Below are 19,173 nucleotides of genomic sequence, written 5' to 3'. Positions count from 1 at the left end.
AATTAATTTATTTTACAGTAATTTTTTTGAGATGTAATTTTCTTATAATAAAATTTGTTTAAAATTTATTTGTTCTAGTAGCTATCCTCCAGGACCTATCGTCAGATGTGAGCTTTTTGCTGTTTGGAGGGGTTTGATTTTATCTTGGGATTATGACTTGAGAAATATTGTGTGCAAAACAGATTGTCTTGACATTTTGCACATTTTAAACAATCCGGCAAATGGATTAAATTGTGATGTGGTTGATATTCTTCAGAAGATACTGGAGCTTCTGTCAAGACCTTGGGTTGTGAATTTTAAATGGATTACCCGTGATGTTAACGATGTGGCGGATTGGCTGGCGAAATATGCAGTCAAGACCAATCCAACTCATGTTATTTGGTCTTGGTCGGAATCTTGTGATGAACTTCAGCATCTTATGTTTGCTGATTTAGGATAATCGTCTTTTTTTTTCTTTATTTCTTTGTTTGTTGAGTCAAAAAAAAAATTAATTGAAAGTGACAAAGAGATTAATATGTTGAATGAAAGTAATTTTCAAAAACTTCTAATGAATAAAAATTTATTAGGGACCAAAGTGTCTAATTTAATAGTTTTGGATTTGTAAAATTACTTAAAGGTAGAATTAATTCTGTGAAATTAGTTTAGTTAAAATTGATTATAATTTTTTATTAAAAAAATTTAACAAGTTTTTACTTTTTTCCAAAATCAATTCTAGAGGACACAATTAATTTTGAATAAACGTAATCATATATTTACCTCTAATTCTGTTAGGTAATGCAAACCAAATATTATTCATCATATTGGCAAGTTCATTATATTCATCCCTGTTTAAATACAGAGCTTAGTTACGTGGTAGTCTTTGTTTTACAGCGACACAACACACATGAATCCTCCAAATCCTAAATTAGCATAGGAAACTAGGAAACATGAATGACTGTGATGAAAGGTAAACCTTGTATACAAAGAACTCTGTTCATTGAGAGGTTACTACTACACAAAATGACAAAATGCAGCTCAGGAAATTAATTCCAACACATCTAAACTCATTCACAGCTTAATTTTGTTACAAGTGATGATACAAAATGAGCAAAAGAATGTGTAAGCCAAACTGGCATTAAAAAAGTATAGAAAAAGATAAAATGTAAATGTAAATCTACTTCTATCTGCCACAAAATGCTATGACTTGTGACATACCACTGCTGTGCAGGATAAATCACTGTCTATACTCCATAAATTCAACTCTTCAAGACATTTTTGAACGGATTCTAGTTCCATCACAGTTGACCAATGTACCAACTTTTTATCCTCAAAAGAAGATTTGCCAACTTCATCAGAACAAATCTTCATTCCAAAGGTAGTCTCATCAACTCTTCCAATCATAGCACCACTCTCTTCCAATAATTTTTTTACCACATATACAAACCTTATACCATCATTTTTTCTTGCCAATGAGTTTGCCATAGCTACAACCTTCGACACGAAGTCATTACTCCAAACTTTCTCACTCGAAGATGAGCTTTTAGCATAGAAGAAATCCAAGTTGTTTGCAACAAAGAAGTCCTTATTGAGATCACTGGATTCGGACAAGAGGTTAGAATTGAGAAGCATGTTTCCATTGATCACCCATGTGTTATACCTATTATGGATACACTTTCTAATTACATAAGCCTTTGCCAAAATACTCTTGATGGCAACAGAATTTGGACCTTTGGAAGTCGATTTATACACTCCAACGCTACTTAGAAATTGGTCCATATCAACTACAGGATGCCCCCTCCTTGCAAGATCAAACAAGAAGTCAGATGGAGGGCCCATAAATATATAATTCCTGATATCTAGCCTCTCAAAGTGACATAATAAGTTTCTAGCTACTGCATCTGATACCCCAACAATATTAACTACAACGATACTATCTTGTTTCGGTAGAGAGTGAAGCATAGATCCAAGTTCTTCCATGTTTGTCACCACCTTGCTGGGAAGTACTTCTTTGAAACAAAAATCGTACCATTTTAAACTGCTCAGAGGCTGCATTTCCAAAAGATTGAAGTCCAGTGATCTTTCCTCAATTAATTGAGAATCAGGTCCAGCACTTTTTCCATAGTTTACTCCTGCATCTCTGTGGGAAACACTTAATGCTCTCTCATGCAGAAAGTTCTGGTAGATATTAAAGTAACCACGGGATTGAATAAATTTAATGAACCAAGGTGTCCAAATTTTCTCCCCCATCTTCTTATACCATCCTGTAGTCACCTACACAGAATTTTGCAACAAAAATTATATGCTAAAATCAACAAATCTGAGAACTGGATAAGAGTGAAGAACACAAATTTTTTTCTTACAGTAAAAAGGAAATATTACCATTCCCTCAAGAAAGGGCCTAATTCCCTTTGCCTTGTTTCCATCGTACCACAACCTGAACTCTTTCCAAGGCTTTGGAAAGAGAATTTGACCCCAAGTCCCAACCAGTTGGTATAAAAATAGTCGTGTCTGGTCATCTAACTGTAATTTGTTTCCATGTTTACCTGCAGCCCCGAACCAATAATACCATCAGTACCCATATTAACATACACAAATAATGAAGCAGCAGAGAATAATTACTTAGGCAGCAGATAAAAGAAGAAAGTTACACCAAGTGTTCAACAAAGTTCTTCCACCGTTCTCAACTTTGTAACATCCATTTTCATTTTCCAAATAATCATCACACACAAAGAAAAAGGTTCAACTCCATTCCATCAAAACTCAAAACACCAGTTTCTCACAGATCAAATTCTTATACTAAACATGATTGCCGCCGGCACGGAATCCTACTGCCGGAAGTATCCCACTACTCAACTAGTGAAATTGCATGCATTCGCAGCTTCCATTCTCAATTTTCAAGCATCACCATCAGAATTGGAAAGTATTAAAAGACAACTTCAAAAATCAAATAAACAATTAGAAAATCAGATAAAGCATAGATGAAGAACTTTGCCATTTCTATGGTATCTACATGATTAAACCATATTCCTTCAATACATAAAACTTCACCTACTTGTCAAAACACACACACAAAACAACATTTAAAATAAGTTTGCACAATTTTGAGCAAAATCAATCAAATTAATTAATCGTTAGAAAAACAAATAAACAGAAAAAACATGGTACCTGGGACAAACCTTGCTCTTTGCAACGATACACCATAGATGGAAGGGCTATAATTGGAGGCATTGTAATAGAAATTCATGATCACTCCTTTCACGAACTCGTAATAGAGTGAAGAAACCTCCAAATCATCCTCCACAACGAACGCAAACTCGTCATCGTTGCTTGGCCACCACGCTTCCAGCCACTGCGCCTGCAAGCCAGCATTCAGGGTCCTGTAAAGCACAACTTTTTCCCCAAATTTCCAATCGAACGAATCGACGAACTCCAAAATCCGGTGCGATTCTCTAAGCTTCTCATCAATCTCCGATGATCCATTGGCAAAATGGTCAATGTAGATGTGGAGGTGGACGCGGTCGCCGAGGTAATCGGCGGAGGAGAGTGAGCGGAGGCAGCGGGAGAGGGAGTCGAGGCGATTAAAGGCGAGGACTTTGATGATGAAGGTGAAGTTAGGGTTAGGGTTTTTCCGAATTGGGTTTTGGAGGGTGAAATTGGGGTTGAGTTCGGGGGCGGAAGGTGGTGGCAGTGAAGACTGGTGGAATGTGTAGAAGATGAAGGCGGTAACGGAGATTAAGATCAGTGGAAGGAAGTGTCTTTTCGGTCCCACCATTTGCGTTAGGGTTCGTTTGGGAGTGAAGAAGTTGCATCTGAGAGTGGCATTGGAAGGATTTCTGCGACTCTGATGAAGAAGAACACAGATCTCAAATCTCAGTTAAGACTTAAACGACAACGAATTTATGAAACGACACTAGCACAGACACCTCAAAACGACAGTAGTAGTGCGGTGATACTATGTGACCAAGGCATTTTGGCAATTAAATTAGACTCAGCCCCATTTGGGAAGTAGCTATTTATTTATTTATTTATTTATTTATTTATTTATTTACTTTTAAATTATGAAAAGTTATAAAGACATTATTTTAAAAAAAATTAATTTTTCGAAAAGTTAATTCACAATTTTTTTTAAAAGTACAAATATACGACTTCTCCTCTTCGATAAGTTATTTTATTATTTTCGTAAAAAAATGACTTTAAAATAAAAAATCTACTTTTATTCTTGACTCTTAGAAAAATATTTTTTGTTTTTGCTGAAAATATTGGCCCTCCATCGCCATTTTCACCGCAAGGTTCCATCTGCTAGAAGCACTGGCCTTCCACCATCATTTTCACATAATGATTCCTCGCTAAAAGTATTGACCCTCAACCATCATTTTAAAACAATGTTCCATCTAAACTACCTATTGCATGTATTCCTTCCAGTTTTATTTTACCATTTTACCACTCTATTTTTATTATTAAATTTGTATTTAACATTGTGTGATATAAAATCTTAGTTTTATTTTTATTTTTTTCTAAATCATGATGACTTTTCTCTACATGTTGTCGAAAATACCGCCATAGAATTAGAGGCATTCGATGTAGAGCCCACATTATAATCACGAGAGAATTCCGAAAACTGTTGTGGGTTTTGAGAATTATTTACTCCATTTACACCCCCGAAACGAACAGGAAGAACAAAATCACTCACTGGTGGAATATAACCAGGAGGAAGGCTATAAGGCGGGGCCAACCACCGGTTACTGAAGACTGGATTGGCGGTAAGTTACCACGTAGATGAATATTACGTCCAATATTTTCTGTTTGTACACTAGTAACCACTGTACTTTCACTTACAACTAACCATTCGGAACGTGAAGTAACGTCCAAAAATTACACCGTTATTGGTATACTGTCATTAGTGGACGAACCACCATTCACATTTGACACTTCTTCAGCCATGTGAACAATCCTTCCACTTCTTAATTGCATACACCAAATGACACTAAAAAATTATTTGACACACTTTAGTTTAAAACTATCCCACCGGACGTGCCAATTTGTTTTGTCAATTTTTAGCAAATCGATGGTGGTTCGATTCTAATGGTCTGGGAGCGAAACGTACTCCTCTTTTGCAGGTACCAGTTCTATAAGTGCATCAAAGGTTCTCGAATTAGCCTGAGTATTAAAATAGGAAAATAAGTTCGAAAAATGCCAAAGGATAAAAGAAGTGTAAAATAAAGGATTTGAAAAGGAGACTGACTGAAATCGAAATAATTTGCACTGAATTATAAAGAAAGCAATTAAAATGCCTCCGACAGGATCAAAGGACTTTTGGCAGAAAACTTAAAGATACTGAAATGTAAATCAGACAAATAAATAAAAAAAACTTTGAATGTAAATCTGACAATAAAATTAAAGTATGCTTTGAAGATAAATCTGACAAGAAAAATAAAGGTTACAAGAATTGTAAATGGAAAATTAAAGGCATGGAAGGAAACCATACAGAAATTGAACTCGAATGCAGACTCAGAAATTCGTTAGGAATGTGAGTGTGCTTGAGTGTATTTTTGAAGAGAAATTTCAACCCTATTTCCTAAAACTTACTAATATTTATAACCTGTTTCTATAACCGACCACTAATTGCATGGTGCTGCCTTGTATGCGCATTCCTCCTTTCCCATTCTTTTGCTAATGAACATTACCAATAAATTCCCAACTCAAAGAAAAGCCTTCAACTTCTTTCTTTGTGTAACCGCTCGATTCTCCACTCGAAAATGCCATTCGATTCTCTATTCGAATTATTTCTCGATTTGTTAAGGTATCGAAATCGAGTACACGCCAAATAATTTCCACTTAACGCTTGCACGTGTGTCTTTTCGATTTCTACTCCTTTCCTAACATCTCACCAACATTTCGAATTAGCTTATCCTTTCGAAAGTATTTTTCGACTAACACTACTATAATACCATGAAGCATTTGTTCATCATAGCACTGGTAACTTCTTTGTTCTTGTACTTCTATTATTGTTGTCACCATCAACATGCTCTTCTAATACATCTAAAAGGGTCAAAGTTGAAGTTCAACAATCCACACAAGTGTCTTATTCCTTAATGGGATTGAGGAGAAACAAGAACCCCTCTAAGAAGAAGGTGGAGTCATGTTACAGAGCAATTCCTCCAAGCAAGTCTAATCCCACATAAAACATGTAAAACTCATATAATTAATGTCATAACTAGCCATGTATCCCCCTTCTTTTCTCATCAATATATCAATGTCATAATTAACAACTTTATTGTTATAAAAAAAAAAATTAAAAATTCATCCGGTGCAAAAAATTGTATCACAATAGTAGTGAACTAGAAAGTTAATCATTCTTGCAAGTATGTTACCAGCACATCAAAATGTTGAATCCTGAAACTGCCACCACAGACAAATTAAAAAAAAGCTAACAAAATTTGTGGTGCAAGCATTGCATCGGACAACAGAGATGAAAACTTAGTACTCTATCATATGTTAAGAGTATATTAGCCAATCTAAAAATGAGACAATAAAGCTGAATAAAATAAGAAAGTATAAACAAAAGAATTGAAACATCGAATACATAATGAGAAGTAAACCTTCAACTAGGTTTGGTAAGAAAATCACATGATCAGATGCTTTGCAAAATTGGGTCAACAAAAACAGAAATGGAAAATTGGATGGAAAAAAAGTTAACAAAGAGGCAAACCCGATTAAGAATGATATTAAATTGTCCAATTTTAAAGAACTATATACGAGTCCTTCTATGCCAGGAGCAATCAAATTCAGGATTTGAGATTACACATATTCCAGTTCTATTTGTCAAAATATTCAAACAAAACTAAAGAGGTAAAAGAGGAGAAGACATAACTAGAGTCTACTGAAAAAAAAAAAAACAGAACTCATCGCAGCAGCATATCAAAAAAATTGTGTAAATACAAACAATAAATTCAGAAGGATTTGAATAACAATAGAAGCAGCTTTAAACAAGAATAATTAATACAAGAACAAAAGGACATTTGTTAAAATGGAAAAACATAACAACAAAAAGATATATTTTCTTTCTTCCACATTCCAGTAAAAAAAATACCTAATCTACTATTTTTCAAGGGGAAAAATAGAAAATAAATTAGAGAAAGAGTGAGAGACCATACCTTATCACTGTGTGACAGCAAGTTCACAACTGTTTTGTTTAGAAAACAACAACGTTCACATTTAGCAAAAAATATGCATATTGATCGCTCTAGTTGTGGTCTGTGGTATCTCTAAGATTAAAGAAAAGAGTAAACCGCTCTCCTTAGCACCATATGTAACAAAATTTGATAGGTTCTCTCTACCAATATGCAACAAAACTAACAACGGCTACGAGATCAGAGGCATAAAAATTGGTGAGGAATAAGAACCAATAAATTCACACATCAACAAACAAAATTACAAGGATAATATATATTCACAAACAGAGTTCTAGCATCAACGAATAAAATTCCAACATCCAACATAAAAAAGAAAATAAAAAACTACTAAGGCTTGTTTAGTTTTTTCTCTATGGTAATGTTACTGCGGTGGTGGTCTCCGCTCTCCGGCGAGCTCATCTCCCCCAATGGCAACATTACTGCCTCTAAGGTTGGGCACAAGATTTCCATCCTTAATCTTGAAAGAGCCAACCTCGGAGAAAAGGTCCAAGCATGATGTTTGATACGCCTCTTGAAGCAGGGATTGAGCCTCACAATACCCCGAAAGAAATTGTTCAGTGACATCAATGGAACGAGTTTTAACATGGAAGGCCTTGAGCTTCGACTGAAGAAATTGAGGTATTGAGGATTGAACAAGATTCTCAGCTAAAGGCCCAATTGTCGACATATCATAAGCTTTCCGATAACGACTAACCTACATCATCCCAATCAAACAATTCAACAGATCAAGATTGACATCAATCAATTGCACTAAGAAAAAATCAACTGAAAAGCTTGATGATGATGATACATACCGGATATGCAGGTAATGAGAATCCATGGGAATAGGAACAGGAATGAGGATAATTCCTTTTCAAGTCGGCAATCTGAGCGGTTATTATCTTGTGAAGCAGCTCGACCCAGTTTACTGACAAGTCAATGGTGGCAGATGCCTTCTCTGCCTCAAACTTCCACAGTACGAAGAACCAGTATGAGGCATCATTTAAGGCCCTCACTGCAAGGCGATGGCCTTGGTCGGTGGTGAGATCGCAGGAGACAGTAATGTGGGTGCAGATTGCTCGCAAGTTGAAGAGAACAGAGGCTTTTTCCAAATGGATGTTGTGCTGAGAAGAGTTGTCTTGTGGGTTGAAGGCATTGTACCAAACAAAGATAGGTGGATTGGGTGAGTTAGTCATGGGGAACAAAGGCTCAACCATGCAAAGGAATTTGAAATAGTAGATTAAGCAGTCACGGCGAATGGGTAGAGAGAGGTCATCACGCTGCATTTCATTGCGCAATTTACGTAGCATTTTGAAAAGGTCTTGTACTCTCTTTGCCTCGCTTTCCGAGTATTTAAGGGCAACATAACTGTGAAGGGGCTCATAGAGGTCCAAGGGCTCACTCTTCTTCAAAGGGATTGACAGCATATTTGACAAAGACGAAGCTGAGAGGATGGCCGAATTTGTTGGATAAGGAGGAGGCATGTTCCACGGGTTGGCCACTAGCTTTCCATCCTCAATAATCTTAAAAGAGCTGTACTCAGAGAGGAGGAGGTCAAGGTATGGGATTCTATGTTGCTTGGGTATAAGCATGCCCAAGGAATTGCAAGTCATTCTATAGATGTTTTCATTGACAGAATCTGCATCGAAAGAGGACAAGACTCTGCATCATGATCAAGAGGACAAGACTGGACCAATGGGTTGTAGGTCGCTCGGATTTCGGTAGGATGGATGATCGCCTCTGACAAGCCTCCACCTCAAAGAATTTCACCTTCCGGGAAAGATGAGTTATCCAGGTTTCGTCAAATGAGATGACATGTGCGGTTGCAGCCGAATCACGTAGTATCAGATCACATGCCATCCGATAAAGCTTAGAAACCTACATTATCATCATCATCATGCTATTAAAAATCTAAAATGAAAAAATAAATGTAAAATCAAGCAAGAGAAAACTGACCGATTCAAACGAAACGACGGCACATTGATGTTGTTGGAGAGCGGAACTGGCGTCGTCATTGTGTTGTTGTGGTGGAATTGTTGCTGCAATTTGAGCTCCGAAGCCTGAGCGGAGAAGAGGCGGTGCAGACTCTCGGCGAAGAGGAGAGTCACGTCAATAGTGGCGGAGACGTCCTTGGCAAAATCCTTCCAGAGTTTGAAGAAGAATTTGGCGGCGGCATTTCCATTGCAAGGTGACGGCCAAGGGCGGTGGTGCGGTCGCAAGAGGCCCCAATCTGGCTGTATATGGCGCCAAGGTTGAAGAGAACAGCAGCCTTCTCCAATTGGATGCTGTTGCGCTGCGAGGAGACCCCATTCTCATGCTCAGGGTTGAAGGCGTCGTACCAGACAAAGATGATCGGGTCGGAGTCGGAGTCGACGTCGGCGTCGGAGGAGATAGCGGTGAAGAGTGGCTCAACCATGCAGAGACATTTGAAGTAGTGGATGAGGCAGTCACGTTGCATGGGAAGGGAGAGGTCCCCTCGCTCCATGTCCCTGCGGCATTTGTTTAGGGTTTCGAGAATGCTTTCCACTTTCTGTGCATCGCTCTCTCAATATTTTATGGCTACGAACTTGCGTAACGGCCTGCACAGATCCACCGGATCACTCTTTTTCACAGGGATTGCCAGTACCCTTTCCAGGTTCAGATTATCGTTGCTCATGGAGATATTTTTTTTTTTTTCTAAAATTAGGAATGAAACTCAGATTTACTTTTAGAGATATTATGTCATTTGAGCGGTTAAAAACAAGAGAGTAATCTAAAGAGTGTATTAATCCAAAGAGTGTATTATTGAATGAGTTGAAAGACACAATATATAGAATATACATAGGTACTGGAAGAATCAAAGTAATCAAAGTATATAATTCTATAATTAATATAAGGCTTATTCTATCAAACTCCTTCTAAAATAACATGGAAGTTACTTTTTATGATGGGTCATATTTTAATTGATCATTATGTTAATTATAGTTGGGTTATTTTATAATTTATTATTTGAGATGAGTAATGATATTTCTTAAAAGAGTAAAAAACAAATAGGTCCCTGACCTTTTTAAATGCAGACATTTTTGTTCCTCAAAATTGAAAAATACATTTAAATTCCTCACCTTATAAAACGCGTGATAATAATTATACCCCTCCATCGAGTTGGGGCTCAAAACGGCAACGGAGAATACTGACCTGGAGGGGGTGGAAACTGAGCTGTCCGTTTTATCTGATGATGTGGATGGAAACAAATTATTAATGGACAAATTCATCTTTATGCTCCAAAATGACGCCATTACTTGAAATGAGTCCTATTTGATCGAAATGCATCTACGAAGCCATGGCCATTAATGGTGCGATCGTCCGTGATGAGTGAAGGGGTTCTTCATTCATGCACAATACCTGGAGTAGTGAGGTCTTCATTCGTCGTGCTAGGAGGATTCGAGCGAGATGGGGTTGCACCAAAGTGCTTCTGCGGCGTATATGTCATTCTGTACAAATCAAGAACAACTACTAACCCTAACCAAATATTTCTTGGGTGTCCATTTTTTAAGGTAATTTACTATTTTGGCAATAGTTGGATGAGACTGTAATGTGTCATTAAAGAACGTCACTGGAGGTTCTCTGTCTAACTTGATGAACACCTGAAAAAATCAGGGCCATAGAGTGTGAAGCATTTGGTGCTATAGATGATGGTGAGGGAATAGAAGTTGAAGAACAGCTTTTTCGAAGGCAATAATTAAAAAAAATGGAGGATTTTGAGAGGAAGCTTTTATCTATTGAAAAAATAAAATTCATGAATTTGTAGCATATTACTGTAATTAGTGTATGATGTACCTGTGATGTTGTAATGACAATTGACACTGCTGACTGTGTAATTTGATTTCTACTTTAAACTATCTAAAATAAACTAATAAAATAAACTAATAAAATGGTACCCAAAAATTTATGTTGTTGACAAAAAAAAAATTCACAAAAAATATTAACAATAAATTTTTATAACTTTTAAAATTTATTAATTAGGTCAAATTTTATAGCTATTTAGAATAAACTATTAAAATGATATCCAAAGTTTATATTGACAAAAAAATCCACAAAAAATTTTTGTTCATATATTTTTTTTGCATAACTATAAAATAATTTTTTTATTTATAATTTTTTTAGAAAAAAAAAACTTTAGAATCAAATGCTTAGTGACTTATAACAATTGATTTTTTCTCCCTAATAACAACAAATAAATCCTTTCTGTTCATATATTAAAAAAAAACCTTTAGCATAAAATAAAAATTAACTTCTACAAAAAAAACCTTTAGCATAAAATAAAAATTAAATTCCGAATACTTTTTTGACAACCATTACATACTCTTTTCCAATCATAATGTTTTTGAAAAAAAAAAAACCTTTAGAATCAAAGTACTTCTATTGACAACCATTACATACTCTCTTTTTATATGGAAAATGTTATTTGTACAACAAAATTTAGTCTTTGGTCAGTCTTTAATATTATTTAATTATTTTTTAATTAAAATATATTCTTATTTTGTAAGATACACATTTATAATTAAAATTAATTTAAATTTTAAAAATTAAAATTTCTCTAACTTTCTACCCACTTCATAATTATTTTCTCTCTCCGTAACACAGTTTTCTTCTTTCTTCTATTTTGCTACAATATTTCAATTTGTATCTGCACAAAAAAAAGAATTCAAAGTCAGTGCATTTAGAAAAAAATTAATCCCTTACTTATTGTATCTTTGATAAAATGCAGGATCTGTTTTATGACTTTCTATTGATGAATGGTCGAGTATAATTATATACACAAACTAAAATAGTTTCAATTGTAATTTTTTTAATTGTAACACATCTAAAATTTTAAGTTGTACAAAAAATATTTTTAAAATACATCCAAAATCATAAGTCTAAAATTTAAATTTAAACATTAAAAAATAATTGTAACACATCTAAAATTATGAAGTTATACATAAAATATTTTTAAAACACATCCAAAATCATAAATCTAAAATTTAAATTTAAACATTAAAAAATAATTGTAACACATCTAAAATTATAAAGTTATACAGAAAATATTTTTAAAACACTCTCAAAATACAGAAATTGCACATGCAAAAATAATTTAACATTGCAATATATATGAAAATCTCTTCAGGCCATCTTATTCGATTTTTTATTTCAAAAAAAAAAAACTTGTACAGAATAATAAAAAAAAAAGTAATGGTGTCAGAGACCCATCCAAACCTCCGATAAGTTTTCGGCGTGGCGACGTTGATGCGGACGAACGGCGACGAGGAGGAGGAAGGCGGCGACGAAGATGAGTGTTAACGAGGGGGAATGTGGCGTTGTGAATGAGAAGGAGGAAGGCAGCATCGAGGATGAGCGCGGAAGAGGAAGGTGGCGCTAATGAACGACGGCGGAGGATGACTTCTCGATGTGTGCCTCTGAGATTTTTCATGTGCGCCGAGGATGACTTCATTCTTTGAGTGTTTTGTACAGATTTAGTTAATAATTAGATGGTTTAAAGTTTATTTTATAATTTTAAAATAAAAATTTTGAATTTTAAATAATTTTATTTTTAGATATGTATTTAAATTATAATATATTAAATATATTAAATTTGAAACAGAAATTTAAAATTTAAAATTTAAAATTTAAATTTCAGTTTTATTTAGATTGTATTTTGAATGTGTATTTAATTTTAAAAAGATAATAAATCTATTCATAATTTTTAGATGTGTTTATTTTAATTTTTTTAAATTATTGTAATAAAATGCTGAATATTATACCATTTTTAAATGATACCTAGTTGAATTATTTTTATATATGTTCTAAAATATCAAGCTCTCACATAAATATTATTCTCCAACCACTTACTCATACGATCATAATTTATAAAAGAGTGATTTTGGGATGAAGAATCACAATTCACTTGTGTCCCATGCGAAATGAAGGCAGATTTCCTGTCCTATTTCTCATTCACTTTCACTTTAATCACATGCATAATCACATGCCGCTCGACCCTCATGCAGTACACATAATGAGGACGTTATCTGGAACATCAATCGGCATCTCTTAAAATCGAGTCTTGAGTCATTTTAATTTTATGTTAAATTTGGTACCTACTATAAAGCAGTGAAACTTGTAAACGTCATTCACTGAAAAAATAAAATACAGATCCAAAGTAAATTTTATTGTTAGAAAAGAAAAAAAAAATATTAAACACCAGACTTTTCTATCACCATAGTTATTACAAAATACAAAAATATTTATAGCTTAATCTAATTATGATGATATCTTATGCACCCTATGAGCCATCCTCAAATTTGATCAAATTTGCGGCACTACTATTCAAAAACAGTGGAACAAGGAGGAGATCATAGGTCATTGGATATGTACTAAATAGAAAATATTAAAGCAAATAATAACCTTAAACAAATAGAATTGGTCCCTGGAATTAAGCAATGTCAACAAAATTCTAGAATTGATCCTCATATTTTTTTTTTGTCTAAACATGGAAAGAAACAAAGCAAAGACTATCCTAGCTATATCCGAGCGAATAATTTGCTGGAGATCAGCACAAGACTCAGATCAAATAACATGATTAGAGTTACTCTTGACACCATATCTAGCCATCCAATCCACAGTTCTATTTGCTTCTTGGGACACCCACTCAATGTGAACAAGCCAAGGACGAGATAAAAGCTCCTGAATCTTGTGAACCAAATCTATTACTTCAGATGAATACCCACTTGTAAGCTAATGCATGATGGGCAGAATGTCAAGGCAATCCGTTTCACATATAATATCCCTCAAACCGCAATCTAAAACCAGCCCCCTCCAAGTAGCAAATAATTCACATCTGATGATAGACCAGGGGAGAATGCTTCCAAAGTAGCCCGAGACCCAATCTCCCTTGGAATCTCTAATAATACACCCAAATCCCGCTAAATTTGAATCCTGATACAAGCTTACATCACAATTAACTTTAAAACTGTTGCCTACCGGTGGTTCCCAACACAGGCAATTTCGGAGAGACCTAAAGGCATTGTTTCGATTCCTGTAAACTTATAAGTCCTTGGCAGTAATTCTGGCCAAGGCAACAACCTTGTGGTCTGTCCAAGGGTTGTCATTATTGAATATGTCATTGCACTTATGTCTCCATACCCACCAAAGCCCTGTACCAAAAGACGCCTCATTATTAGCCAAGGCCTTTCGAATCCACTCTTCAAGAGCAGTACCAGCTGTCGAGTCCAGGATACTAGAATCCAACATATGCCAAATTGCCTTTGATCGTTCACAGTCTCTAAGGCAATGCTACATAGTCTCCTGCGCTTTGTTACATCTCTTACACATATCTGAAGAAGCTAAATGCTGCTTGAATCGAAATGTCTCAGTTGGTAGAGCATCATGTAAGCCAAGCCACATAGTAAATTTGAACTTCTCTAGAATGTTTGTATTCCACAACCAGTTCCAGTTACTATTGGCATTCCAATTTAATGTTTTCTCTAATAACCATCTATAACTCTCCCTTGTACTATACTTTTTTGTTACTGCAGGCCACCACTCCCACTGTGGCTCCAACTCAGTCGAACTAGGATATCTCAGACCACAAATAAACTGCTTAATCTCATGCGGAATAGGCGTGGTAAGACTATCAACCTCCCAAGACACCCCTTTCCACAAGTCAGCCACTATGAAATCTGATTCAGAAATATGTACATAAGGAACAAGGTTGTAAAGCTTACCAAAAGGAGTTCACTCATCATACCAAACTGATTTATGGACATCCCCAATATTCCAATGAAGCCCTTCCTTAAGATGCTCATAGGCACTAACAATGTTCTTCCAGGTAGCCGATGAAGAATTTCTATTGTTTTCGTTCATACCAGATTGATTTCTGAGATATTTATGCTTCAGAACCTACACCCACAACTTCTCACTATTATTTAGACAATCTCATACCAACTTTCCCAGAAGCGCCATCTTAGCACAGGTAATATCCCTAATACCCAATCCTCCTACCCTTTTAGGAGTTATGGCGACCTCCCACCTGACCAGAGGCAGCCCTTTACAGGTCGCTTGACCTTTCCACAAGAACTGTCTCATCAATGAATCAATTTTATTACATGCATACTTCGGGAGAAGAGAAATTTGCATTTCATAAACTGGGATAGAGGCCATAACCGATTTAACAAGACAAAGCCTCCCTGTCTTATTCAGCAGGCATCCTTTCCAACTGGAGAGCTTCCTCGAAATTTTTTCAATAACCTCCTGAGCCGTCTTCCTGGAAGCTCTGGCATGACCGATGTTAATTCCCAGATATTTACCAAAATCATTGCAAAATCGGATGTTAGAGACCCCTGAGAGAACCTCTTTTCTCCTCTCTGACACCCTCTTGGAACACTGGGCCTTTGACTTATGAAGATTTACCTTCACACCTGACGCTCTAGAAAACAAGTCCAGGCAATGCATAACCTCTATTACTTGAGCTTTTGATGCCTTACAGAAAAGCAAAAGATCATCTGCAAATATCAAATGAGAGAGTCGTGGTCCGTTCCTAGAAACTGCTACCGGGTTCCACAAACCTTGGGAAACTCTATGAGAGATAAAGGAGGCAAGCATTTTCATACAGAGTACAAATAGATAAGGAGACATGGGATCTCCTTGCCTCAACCCTCTCTTTGGATTGAAATTTTGGAGCCTGTTCCCATTCCATAAAACTGACAACGAAGAGGAAGTCACACAATTTAATATAAGATTAATGGTAGCCTTTGGAAATCCAAACCGGACCAAAGTAGCTTCCATAAGCATTTTCTAAATCAATCTTAAACACCATGGTCCCTTTTCGAGACTTAGTGCTCCTCATGAAGTGCATAATCTCCTGAGCAATGATAATATTCTCTGTGGTTCCTCTTCCTGGAATGAACCCTCCTTGCAAAGGACCAATGATCTCCGACAGGAAAGGTCTGAACCTGTTAACTAGAACTTTTGTGACAATTTTATAAATTACATTACATAAGCTAATAAGTCGAAACTCCCGTAAGGAAGAGGGAACTTCCACTTTAGGAATTAGAACAACGAGAGTATCAAAAATATCCGCATTCATTGACTCACCCTCAAAGGCTCGCTTGACCAGTCCATACACATCATTGCTAAGAGAGTCCCAGAACTCTTTGTAGAAAATATCTTGAAATCCATCTGGCCCTGGGGCTTTAAACGAACTCATGGTCATCACAGCTCTTTTAACCTCTTCAGACGTCACTGGTTCCACTAACTTTTGACAAGCCTCAGTACTAAGAGATGGGCAAGGAAAATGCCCCATGGCGTCTAGGTCGATATCCTCCCTTGTAGAAAAGAGTTTTTGAAAGAAAAATTTGCCGCCATTTCTAGAGTCGAAGTCTCCGTGGCCCAAGACCCATCCTCCAAAAACAACCCATGAATTTTGTTCCCCTTTCGCCTAATAACCATCTGCAGATGAAAAATTTTTGTATTTCTGTCTCCACATCTCACCCATTGTTCTCTAGGTTTTTGATACCACAACAGCTCTTCTTGAAGAAGGACAGCATTCAGTTCCTGATGCAAAACTTGCTCTTTGATCCTAAGTTGTTGATCCTCTTGACTCTCCAGAGCAATCTGAACATCATTCAAAAGCCTCTCCAGCTCCCTTTTCTTAACAAAAATATTGCCAAAAACCTTTTTATTGAAGCTAGTTGCATCTTTTTGAACCTCCAACAAACATTTGACCACATCAGGAGCTCCTTTATTCCAAGCTGTATGAACAACATTTCTAAAAAGAGGATGAGTCATCCATGCAGCCTGGAATCTGAATGGACGATGGCCCTTGGTAGCCCTCTCTGCCATCTTGCACCTAGTGAACAACGGGCAATGATCAGAGTGAAGGCGCGCCAGCACCTCAGTATAAGCCTCCGGAAACATCAGTCGCTAGTCCTGGTTGATGACTGCTCTATCAAGCTTCTTAGCCACCTGCACCCCACCTTTCACCTTCCTGTACCAAGTGAATCTTCTCCCAATAGCCCCCATATCAAATAGCCCACAATCCTCCAATGTTTTTGCAAATTGTTCTGCTCTGGCAAGTCTAAACTGCCCCCTCTAACTTCACTCTGCAACAGCACATCATTAAAGTCCCCTAACACAATCCAAGGTCCGTGGATCATATTAGCAATCATTGTCAAGTCACCCCACAATTCTTTACGCTGATGTATATGCGGATTAGCATACACTGCACTACAGTAACTAGAAGTATTACCCATAGTGATTTCAAAACTAATACATTGATCAACTACATCCAATACTCTCACAGAAATATTTGAATTAGAACATAGAACCTAGATACCCCCACTATGACCATTAGTTTCAACAATACCAACACCCTGGTAACCTAGATTATTCTAAAAAGATTTTATCCTCTCGAAATGAATATGGGTTTCAAACAGAATGAAAAAAGTAGGGTAAAATTTATTCACTAACTCTTTACTATAAACTCGGGCCAATTTATTAGAGGCTCCTCTAATATTCCAAAATAGAAAGCTTAAATCTAAATAATCCATAAAACAATTGTACTGTAAAAAGGACCAACATCAACCGAAGTCCCTAACGAGATGATGAAGATCCACCATCATATCCCCCTGAGACTTGCTTGTCCTTACCCAGTTGTTGCCCAGTTTGTCTGTGTCCCTCCACTGACAACCCTTCCAATTTGCTGATTTGCTGCTTGCTGGTATCGCCAAGGCAGTTCGGAGTCGACGGCGAATTCTGCAAAGAAGAAGGGCACAACCTCTTGTGTCCGTTTATTAAAATGGCAGTAAAAGTCGGCACCACAACAGAGACAGCTTTGCCCTTCACACTTTGCTGTTTGGAAGACGCCAAGCATGCTTGAGATCCGCCAACCAACCCGGTCTTCACCCCTGATTTGGCTCCTCTCATACGTAGCCCAAATTCACGGTTCTGGTACAATTTCTGATTTGAGTGTACCGGCACTTTTTCTTTAGAGGTTTGTTGGGCTTTGTTTGATTGGCTCAATTTTTCTCTCCTTTTACCGCTGACTTTGGTCCAACCAGCCTCATTTCCCAAATGCTGGGACCCCACTTCCTTTTCATGCAACGTATCACCCAATTCCTCCCAAATTTCTGCAACTATCACAGAATCTTCGGGATTCCATCCAAATTCAAAAATTTTTTCCTTTGAGGCTTCTTGTGGCTGCACCACCTGGGCTGTCGTCTCGGTCACTGATGGTTCCTTTTGATCCAGCTTTTCCAACTCTATTGGGGTCATTCTGCAGTCAGTTGCTGGATGCCCGAAACAATTGCACTTGTCACAAATAAGGTGTAAGCATTCATACTACACCTTATATTCAAATTCATCGACAATCACACTCCGGACCACCAGCAAACCAAGATTAATTTGCACGCAAGCTTGAGCAAATTTTTCCTGCTCCGCTGACTTAGTAGCCAGATCTACCCTGACTGGTCTCCCCACAGCAGAAGCAATTCTCATCATAGCTTTATCCTGATAGTACCAAATGCTCAAACCAGCGATTCGAATCCAAACCATAGTCTCCCCGAAAGTGTCCTCACAAGGTTTAAAATCCGATGTCCATGGCTTGACGGTAATATAGTGACCGAATATCATCCATGGCCCCCTAGTAAAACCTTCTCTCGATCGTCCATGCGATCAAATTTAACGAGGAAGTACCCAAACCCCACATCTAAGATTTCATATCCAGTGATCCTCCCTACCCCTTTCATAGTTTGTTTTGTTTTATCATCTTAGCAAACCTTTTGTAAAAAAAAAATTACCTCCTAGCATTTTATGCCAAAGAAACAATAAAATCATTCTCAAAGTTATTGTCATACAATCACCATTCATACATTAATCCTTCTTTTGGTATTTAGTTAGTAACCACCTAAATTTTTTTTGTAGCATCATATTTAAAGCACATTACATATTAAGAGCATTTTGTAATTGAATCCTAAATGAGATAAATATCATTTTTTTTTCATTATTATTC

At 36.6% G+C, this 19,173-nt stretch overlaps 4 protein-coding genes and 1 pseudogene across 4 annotated transcripts; all 5 read right to left on the bottom strand.

Moving 5' to 3' along the window:
- Positions 1 to 935: 935 nt before the first annotated feature.
- On the bottom strand, positions 936 to 3,975 carry LOC107624764 (transferring glycosyl group transferase). The gene is made up of 3 exons (XM_016327222.3): positions 3,145 to 3,975; positions 2,359 to 2,522; positions 936 to 2,250 (listed from the first exon to the last, which is right to left on the bottom strand). The coding sequence occupies exons 1-3, from the start codon at positions 3,749 to 3,751 to the stop codon at positions 1,177 to 1,179; spliced, it is 1,845 nt and encodes a 614-aa protein (XP_016182708.1). The 5' UTR covers positions 3,752 to 3,975; the 3' UTR covers positions 936 to 1,176.
- A 3,558-nt stretch (positions 3,976 to 7,533) lies between these two features.
- On the bottom strand, positions 7,534 to 9,789 carry LOC107624767 (vacuolar-sorting protein BRO1-like). Its single transcript, XM_016327225.3, has 3 exons — positions 9,108 to 9,789; positions 7,967 to 9,029; positions 7,534 to 7,866 (listed from the first exon to the last, which is right to left on the bottom strand). The coding sequence occupies exons 2-3, from the start codon at positions 8,762 to 8,764 to the stop codon at positions 7,534 to 7,536; spliced, it is 1,131 nt and encodes a 376-aa protein (XP_016182711.2). The 5' UTR covers positions 8,765 to 9,029; positions 9,108 to 9,789.
- LOC148572957 (vacuolar-sorting protein BRO1-like) lies at positions 8,778 to 9,807 on the bottom strand (annotated as a pseudogene).
- A 4,403-nt stretch (positions 9,808 to 14,210) lies between these two features.
- Positions 14,211 to 15,767, bottom strand: LOC148572956 (uncharacterized). Its single transcript, XM_088505596.1, has 5 exons — positions 15,330 to 15,767; positions 15,108 to 15,242; positions 14,914 to 15,065; positions 14,495 to 14,736; positions 14,211 to 14,386 (listed from the first exon to the last, which is right to left on the bottom strand). Exons 1-5 carry the CDS (start codon positions 15,765 to 15,767, stop codon positions 14,211 to 14,213), a joined length of 1,143 nt encoding a protein of 380 aa, XP_088361722.1.
- A 705-nt stretch (positions 15,768 to 16,472) lies between these two features.
- LOC148572955 (uncharacterized) lies at positions 16,473 to 17,081 on the bottom strand. Its single transcript, XM_088505595.1, has one exon. The coding sequence runs from the start codon at positions 17,079 to 17,081 to the stop codon at positions 16,473 to 16,475; it is 609 nt and encodes a 202-aa protein (XP_088361721.1).
- Between the last annotated feature and the right edge of the window lie 2,092 nt (positions 17,082 to 19,173).

The sequence above is a fragment of the Arachis ipaensis genome, chromosome B2 (assembly GCF_059453495.1).
Source record: "Arachis ipaensis isolate K30076 ecotype BB chromosome B2, ASM5945349v1, whole genome shotgun sequence".
Taxonomy (NCBI): domain Eukaryota; kingdom Viridiplantae; phylum Streptophyta; class Magnoliopsida; order Fabales; family Fabaceae; genus Arachis; species Arachis ipaensis.
The sequence above is the reverse complement of the archived record's forward strand: the minus strand, read 5'-3'. Positions and strand labels throughout refer to the sequence as shown.